We start from the raw sequence: 9,014 nt of genomic DNA on the forward strand, positions 1-9,014 counted from the left end.
ACTCAGGTTTTTTAAAGGCGTGCTGCTGGAGTTCTGAGGGTTAACTATAATAATGATTGTAATAATATTATCAAGCTTAGTATAACAATGTCACAATCCACAAATAACCAACTTTGATGTATCCATGATTGTCTTTATTTACAAACCTTTTAAAGTGCCTATATTATGAAAAAAATCACTTTTTCTGGGATTTGGGGTGTTATGTTGTGTCTCTGGTGCTTCCACAAATATACAAACTTTGAAAAAAAAATCTATCCATGCTGTTTAGAGTGAGATACGGTTTCTGAATGTGTCCTGCCTTCAGTCTCTGGGCGAGCTGGTCAAAATCGGCACGGCTTTTTACGTAACTACCCGAAACGAGCTGGCTAACCACAACCTACCTCGTTCTCAATGGCAAAGCACTGCTACAACACACACAAGTTCACCATAATCTACAAAAAGAACTTACATGTGCGCCCTCGTTTAGAAGAAATCTCCTGGCTAATCCTGCCTTGTAACTGACCAAAGTTGGAGAAACAACCTTTCTTTTACTGTCTATGGAGCTAGCTAGCTGACATGACCTACAATCTGAGCTACTGCGCATGTGCAAGTGGAATCAAAGATAGTACAGAAGAAAAGATGCCTCATTCTCTAGCTAAAACTGAAACCTGAACACAAGGTGAAAAGAGGAGCTGCAGCAGTGAGAGCTGTGCAGTACAACAAAAATGTTTTTTTTTGGAAAATTAAACCATGTAAACCTATTCTAGTACAACCTTAAATACAATTATGAACCTGAAAATGAGCATAATATGGGATCTTTAAGTATTAACCTGTGCCAAACAAATATTCACGGCATAGCAAGTACAGTTCCCTTGCAGGTGTAACTGGGTCATTGTCTTGAATGAGTGACTGAACACCTTCCCTTTGTTCCTCACTCAAAGGACACTCAATTTCAGGAACCACAATCGCCCCTTCCATCTCACCATCGTGGTCTGTGGCAATGTCCCAGTCAATGTCTGGCTCCTCAATGTCCTAGCACAGAACAATATCCAAGGATTAATGAATTACACAATCATTTAGATTCAACTTTATGCAGTTTGCGTCGGTAGGTTAAATTGTCACCGGGATGCAAAGCAAGAGTTCAGTAGGGTGGTATTAGGAGAACATACCTCAATATTTTCAGGCTGTTCAATATTGGTGTTCATCAAACCCAACTGCCATAACTGCTCGGGAGTCGTGTTATTTTCTGTCCGGATTGGATGGTGGTTCCAACCTTCCACAAAATGTTCAAGGTCCATCTCCAATTTTGGGAGGAATACCATGAGGATGCAGAAAAGGTCTTCTGTCAAGTGTAAAGAGGTATGGGTAAGAGTTCAGCAAAGAATAGACTAACCTAATGCGTACTGATTTATTGCTATTTAATATGACTTTTAGTCATTAAAATCATGCTAAATTTATATTGAAAGGTTAATTTCCCCCATTCTCAATAGCCTTCAGTTATAGTGATTTGAGTTCTAACCTGTGGAGGAAACGTCAAGTAGCTGATCCCACTCCAGACTCCGAAGCGTGTTGTAATACTTTGAGGTGACACAGGTCCTGACATCCCGCCACAGACGTTCAATCCTTATAATGCAGAATAGTTTTAATCTGAATCAATTTTCAAAGTAATGTCACCCAACACAGGGTATGTATTGGTTTCTTTTTCTTTAACACAAATGCGATGACAGTTTGAGTAATGACAAAATAGCCTTCAAATGCCTGTGAAAACATGACGAACCTTTGATTATGAACACTTTTCCCTGACATGAAGCTTACCCTGTCAGTTCCCCGAACGCTGAACATAAATCTGGCAATGTCAACATTCTCAACGCCTTGATCACCTCTGACTCTAATGCACAAACAAAACACAATGTAATGTAAAGTGACTATCATAATACATTGTGTAGCAATGTGTAAAAACAAATTGCAAAATGTTTACCTTGAGGGAATGCCATGCCGCTCAGTAGCCTTCTTGAAGGCAGAAAATGCAGTGGATGCCAGGTTGTTGGTGGCGGCACTCAGGCACATCACCTGTATTATGAAATTACAACAAACAGTCCTTTTAAATAAGCAAGTGTCACTAGCTAGTTCACATTATGGTGTGCTGTGCATGACAAGTTATGGAAAGGGGCTCCTCAAGTTTTAAGTCTAGTCTGATGCATTACCAGAATTGAAATTGAACCAATGTAAATGCAATCAAACCAAATAATAACTAACCTTCCTGGAGTACCCGTCCACTGCACCAAACAGTACAATGTTGTACCTTTGGAGCAAACATGAGTTCAATTAACACAATGTAATTACAGTAAAACTAAAATGTACAGCCTATTGATGTTTATCACTATAGACCTCTGAAGTTCTTTGAGATCCGGTATCTTGTGATTTTTCCTATGGGAAAATAACATGGGGAATTTTAATTATCGCAGCTGTTAAACTCTTGCGGGGACGACGAAGTCTAAAATCCAGACGTTTTGCTCAACACACTTTTGTCCTCTGCCTTTGAGTGGGTACTGTGATCTTCGGTACATTAAGACGGCAAACTTAGATTTTTGCTACCCCAGAAGGAACTTGCAATGCAACTTGCCATAGGTAGTTAGCTTCAATTAACACTCAGATATCCTTATATGGGCAAATATGGCAGCTTTGGTTCCTTTTTGTAGGCGACTTCAGAGGTCTATTTATAATCACTAACCTGATTAATTTGTGGTTTGTGTCCACATGCCACAGAGAAAGGGGTCCTCTGACAGAATAGGTCCTGCGTATGATGCAGCCTAACCCAGCAAGTCTTGAGAGGATGCCCACAGAGTCCACACGGTGTAATGATGCAGCCACTCTCCTCCACTGGACATTGATCCCAATAGATCGTAGCCTCCCCTTGACCATGCGGTAGCCTGCAGTTGGCATTTCATCTTTGATCTGTTGCACAACATTGTCCAAGTCGTCACCATCTATAACACTGTATCTCCTAGCTGAAAGGTCAAATTCCTTCAACTTCCTAAATAAGGTTCTCCTCGACACACCCAGCATCTTTGAGATGCAGGGCACAGGCAGGTCCAATTCCAGGAGCTCCTCAATGCTGTCCCTGTTGACATCAAGCATGGGACGCCCCATCGCTCCAGGTACTGTGTTTGGTGTAATATGTACATCGGTGAACTCCAGGCGCTCCTTTACTGCTTTAAAAAACTCATCCAGGGCCTGCAGTATCTCTGCAGGTACATTGAAATGGCGTGACAATGCATTGCAGAGATATAGCTCTTGCCTACATGTAAACTCAAAATAATCAAGGTCTATGGGCTGTCTGGCGAGTCCCATTTCAAATTTGGAAGATAGCCTCAACAAGACCTGCCTTCTGAGAGTGTCCTGTTGAGACAGAAAAAAAAATAAATTAGAAAAACTCACGTTTAAATCAACTTAATATGCGGCATATGCTAACATTTTCAGTGAAGTATTTTCATAGGTTTTCAAATAAAGTATGTATGGTATAAGTATGTACAAAGGTTCGAGTCAGAGGACTCAATGTATAATGCCCACAATACGCTGAAAGTAACTTATATAAAAAAAACCTTACCGCACAACTGTCCTGAGGCTGCTGCCCAAAGTCATTAACGTTACCGTCATCCATTGCTGCTCTAATTCTGTCTGGAATAGGATATATATATATACATATATATATATATATATATATATATATATATATATATATATATATAACTACAAGCTGTAAGCCTAACGTTTGCAGTGTTTACGTTATTCCATTCACATTAACGTTAGCAGCCAGACATAGAGAGCTAACTTAACGTTAGCATAACTAACACATTAGTTGTAAGGCCGACCGCCAGCTGACTAACATTACTTATTAAAAGTGACGTTAGTTAATTAACTACGCTAAAACTGTTTCATAGAGTACAATAGGCATAGACGTATACGTTAGCCTAATAATGATGCAGCTAAAAACTTTATAACGTAACGTTACCTGGAAGACATAGGGAGGTCTGACGTTACCTTCAACTTGTGGCTAACATTAACAAAAAGTAATGTAACGTTAATACTTACAATATACGTACAAAGTCTAGCAATGTTGCTTTATTCTGTGGCGTAGCTAGACTATTCACGCTAGCCTAACAATGCTGCAGTTTAAAACTTAGCTAATATAACGTTAACGTTAGGTTAACTTAGCTACTAGCCAGCAGACATAGGGAGCTAGCTAGCTAACGTTACCGGCAATTAACGTTAACTTTACTTAAACACTGATATTAACGTTTGACTGCCTGCTAACGTTAGCTAACTAAAGTAATATTACGTTAAGCTAAAAAATAAGTAACGTCGTTGTCACCTGCACTAACATATCTCCTAAATATAGTTACACTTTGATACGAATTGTGTTTTTTCCGCAGATATGACCAGCTTTAGCTTTAGCCAACAGCGACTTACCTCATAAACCGTCTTGTCTTGGTCAAGGTCTCTTCTTCCCTGGCTTTCTATGGTCAAGAGTCAAGACCAAGACCAAGGCCCATCCCTTCCTGGGCTTCCGTGTGGGAAATGACCAATCACAAGAGGGTCAGCGTTTGTTCCCTTCCACAACCTGTCAAAATTGGAGGTCGACTAACGCGAGCGAGCAAAACACCATTCCGAGCGAGCAGAACAAAAGCACAGGAGCAGAACTCACTTTATGTTATGCTATGTTATGTGCACTCGCAGCTGTTTGTTCCTCAGTCGCAGCTGTTTTTTCCTCTCTCGCTGCTGTGTCTGCGCGTGTGAATTAATATTATTTGCTCGTGAAGATGTTTCACTGAGCTCTCGAGATTTGGCACTAATATAACGCCATAGACCTGAATCTCCTGCCGATCGTTATTAACCCCATAAATGCTGGTTTAGACAGTCTTCAGAAATACATTATCTTCTACATAAAACAAACATAATACTTTTTAAACTGCTTTTAACATTTTTATCTAAACTTTTTAAATGAATTTCAACTTATTTAATCACACTATTTATATGCTCTGATTATTAAATGATACTAACAGTATCACTTATCACCTCATGCTTTTAACCGGGTTACATAGGCAAATACTGAAGTTTTTGGCAAATAATCCTCTGCATCTACCAGCTTGAACTATGTAACTGTTGGTGGATGGACAGGGGAGGAATGTTTACAACTTGGTAGCTAAAACTCAGCTCAAACAAACGGTAAATGGAGCCTTCCAAAGCACCAGATTGACATCATATTTTTATGGTACTTGCATTACAGATATAGTGGAAAGGAGTCCAGTACAAACATGGTTATCCTGGATATCAAAATGCTCTCTGGATTTGTCCCAGACCCAGAGTCTTTGAACATGGTGAGTGATTACAGTAACTTTAAACTGAGTAGTATTTGTATCAGTTGTTGTTGTCATGATAACAGCTGATTAATGTCTCCTCACAGCTCAAAGGTGCCCTGCTGGTGGATCGTGTTGAACAAAAGGAGGATCATGTTCTGGTGTACATACGGGAGGTGAGAGGGATTTAAAGTGACAAACAAGAGATGATTCTCTCCAGATTTGTTACTGATCATGTTGTCTGTTTTTCTTCCAACAGTTACCGAAGGACACAGGCATCAACCACAGCCTAAAGCTCATACAGGAGCACCAAGTGGAGAACCTGAAGCCAGCCGTGGTCAAGATCTACGACTACTACCAGCCAAGTAAATCAGTCCTCTCTAAACCTCATTCACAGAAGTCACAGCACACACTGCTCCGTGGTAGCTGTACAACAACCTGAACAGTTATCAGAATAGTCATTTATAGTATGTTAAATATTATGGGCTATTGAACACATGATGCAAGTTTGACTCATTTTCTACTTTTTCCCCTTAAGGTGACCAGTCTGATACAGAATACATCCACCCTTGTGTTGCAGGTAACAAACTATAATAACATACAGAAGCACTATGATGTATGTAAATGTAAACTGGAATTGTTTAAGAGATTGTAAAAGTGCCAATTTTGTAACCTAAAACCAAATGAAGCATACAACTAGTGTAGACTGTAAAGCTCGCACCGAATATTTGCAACGAGGAAAAAACATTTTAGAACGTTGCAGCAGTCTGATGGTGTCGCCTGCGACTCAGCTTGTCAAGTCGCCATTGGCTGGTTTTATAACGTAATGCACGTCACCTGTTTGAACAGCCAATTAGCTCGTAGCGAAGTCAGCTGGTCAAGTCAGTTACAAACTGTCAGCTGGTCAAAAATGAGGATACTTTTAATTTTCCTCAACTGTTACATCTGCTCTCTTTTCCCTTATCAAGAGAATAGTGTTACTAAGGAAACATACACTGTATATCTATGAGCTGTAGCTCACCTGTTTCCAAGAAGCACAGTGTTATCATCATCCGTTCCCCTGGTGACATGCTGCCTCGATAGTTAATGTTTGGCTGATTAGAGGTGACACCAACTCCCCTGAACAATGGAACTGCTGACTAGACGGGAGAAATGGACAAAAGAGGGGAGATCTCTTGTCTGTTATGTTATGTGGGGCGACCTCTAGCTCAGCCGGTAGAGCGTGCGCCCCATGTAGGCTGAGTCCTTGGCAGCGGCCGGCGTTCGAATCCAATCGGTGGCCTGTTTGCTGCATGTCATCACTTCTATCTCCCCCCATTTCATGCCATTCTTCAGATGCTCTATGAAATAAAAAAATGCTAATGGACTACTCCAAATTCTGACCCTTTGTTTGTTTTTGTTTTTGCCAATTCATCACTACTGGAAATTATTAACTATCCTCATTCATATGCTACAAATTATATCCAGCTACAAAAAAAAAAAGTTCAAATGGAAGTAGGTCTACAGAGAGTCGTTGCTATGAAGAGGATACACTGTCTCGTATAGTAGCATTGGTGTAAACTGTCAGGTGTCAGAATGTTGCAAATCTTTGGAATGAACTTAACTTGAACTTACTTTGGCTTAAGTCTTCAAAATTTTTATTTTTCATTATTTCTTTTGCAGCTTGAAGAGCATCTGGTCAGTCCTCGAGTCGTCCAGAAGATACATATTATGTACTTAACACCACGTCTGTTTGTATTTCCTTGTTAGTATTCTGCCACAACCCCTGACAGCTGTGTAACTACTGTGTCTGAAGTGAAATACATGCATAATGGACAATTAAATAATGTGACGTTAATGTCCCGCTTGAAACTGATCTTTTGTTGAACTTTTTCCACTGTTTAATCTTTCTGCTGTGTATTTATGGTATGTGTTTTATCCAAAGACCAGAAGTTGTGCAGCTCAGCTTAGTGTGGAAATGCGGTCACGAAAGCAAAAGGTGTTCTTTAGATAATTTAGATAATATATAAACTATATCAGACTCTTGGAAAATCTACAAATCCCATCTCCTAAAGTAGTTGGAAATCAAAGTTTAGCAAATATATATATTTTATAATATGCATGTAAACCCTCACCAACTCAGGTGAACAGGCTGAGATAAATGACCCTTGTGCTGCAGCTAAAAAAAAGTCTTAGTCTGTACATCTTAACCTACAGACGCATACAATACAGCTCAAGTATTTTGAGAAGATTGTTAATCTTAAAGTGACTTATTTTTCTTCAGTTGCAACTTGAAGACGTGTTCCCAGTCACATTTTAAATAAACCATACATTTAAGGATTGTGTATTCAATGTCTGCTTGTGTATATTTGTGTTAAACCTGCATGTATTCATATTTTTCTGACCACTTGGGGGTAGCAAATAAGCTGCCAACACAAGACTGACTATTAGTTTATGAACATGTTGGCAAACAATTCCCTAGTCACACAAGCAGACGCAGGCAACATTAGCATACATTTGGTTCACCTGAAAAATGCAATATAATATAATATATATAGTATATATACAATACTACTTTTAGCTCAGTTTTGACTGAAATTAGACTTAAAGCTATCCAGGTGACCAGAATTACAACTTTAATGGAATGATTTGATTTATTTGCTGGATAAGTTGATGCTACTGTATATCACGGGTCTGCTCCAAGAAATAGGTTGTTTGGATTAATTGGCTCCCTCAAAACTGGAACATGGACCGGTCCAAACTAAGAATAAAACCAGGGGAACCTGAGATCAGCAGGTCACTGAATGTTTAATTACTAGGAATCATTTTGCCTTTACCTTTATGAGGAAAAAGAGGGAAATTATCTTTGAGTTAAAGTCAAACTGAAAAGTTGTTTCACAGCTGAGAAAACAAGGAAAATGTGTTTCATATTAATATTGTTTTGCATTGTGTTTTATATTGCCAATATTAAGTTTTTGCAATAAGTCAAGTAATTAGACCTTACTTTTGAACAACTATACATAAGATTATCAGTACCAGCTGCAGTGTTATTCAGGAAACAACTGGCATGTACAAGTTCAATAAGAGGTGCTATTTATTACATTACATTAGAGCAGATGCATAGCTGAGCTTGCACTTCTTGTGATGGATTTCAACATCATTAATGTACTTATTGATGTCTAAAAAGTCCCCATGTTTGAGAATGAAGAGGGCAACCACTGCTGTGATGGTACTTACCTGCAGTATCTCTAACTGGACAGAGTGGCCTTCAGTGATCAAATTAGAAAACAGGACATCTGCAAGCTCATCATAGACTCTGCTGACAAACTAAGGATCAATCATTCTCTATTACTGAGTATCCACTTTGGTTTTTACTTTAAACCCCACACAACAGTTTCAAAACTGCAAAATTAACCCTCATATTGACAAATCAGACTCAGACAGCAGGCAACCAACACGTGAGTCAAAGTACCTGAAATTGTAATCAAAACTTTACTTTGTAGACAATAGTATTTTACGTGCTGATGACAAAATATCTGTGAATTCCAGCCAGGATGACACACAACCACTAGAGGGCTCCAGTGCACAGACCCTGGTGTCCCAGCTGAAGATGTTTGTAAGAGCCAGGTCAGGCTAAATGTGACAGAAATTGAATGTCAACTGTGCCCCTGCCTGTCCATGTTCAGTGTGATATGTTTA

General features: G+C 39.3%; 1 protein-coding gene across 1 annotated transcript; it reads left to right on the forward strand.

The window, feature by feature from the left end:
- Nucleotides 1-5,209: 5,209 nt before the first annotated feature.
- On the forward strand, nucleotides 5,210-7,173 carry LOC116038861 (pregnancy zone protein-like). Its single transcript, XM_031283544.2, has 5 exons — nucleotides 5,210-5,357; nucleotides 5,444-5,512; nucleotides 5,596-5,701; nucleotides 5,875-5,916; nucleotides 6,999-7,173. The coding sequence occupies exons 1-5, from the start codon at nucleotides 5,295-5,297 to the stop codon at nucleotides 7,001-7,003; spliced, it is 285 nt and encodes a 94-aa protein (XP_031139404.1). The 5' UTR covers nucleotides 5,210-5,294; the 3' UTR covers nucleotides 7,004-7,173.
- Nucleotides 7,174-9,014: the final 1,841 nt, after the last annotated feature.

The sequence above is a fragment of the Sander lucioperca genome, chromosome 5 (assembly GCF_008315115.2).
Source record: "Sander lucioperca isolate FBNREF2018 chromosome 5, SLUC_FBN_1.2, whole genome shotgun sequence".
NCBI lineage: Eukaryota > Metazoa > Chordata > Actinopteri > Perciformes > Percidae > Sander > Sander lucioperca.

Excerpts from the sequence above, each read along its gene's own strand:
- LOC116038861 (XM_031283544.2), top strand. The coding sequence starts at position 5,295 with ATGGTTATCCTGGATATCAAAATGCTCTCTGGATTTGTCCCAGACCCA. Across the intron at positions 5,513-5,595 it reads TTCTGGTGTACATACGGGAG|TTACCGAAGGACACAGGCAT; the intron begins GTGAGAGGGATT and ends TTCTTCCAACAG. Across the intron at positions 5,702-5,874 it reads CTACGACTACTACCAGCCAA|GTGACCAGTCTGATACAGAA; the intron begins GTAAATCAGTCC and ends TTTCCCCTTAAG.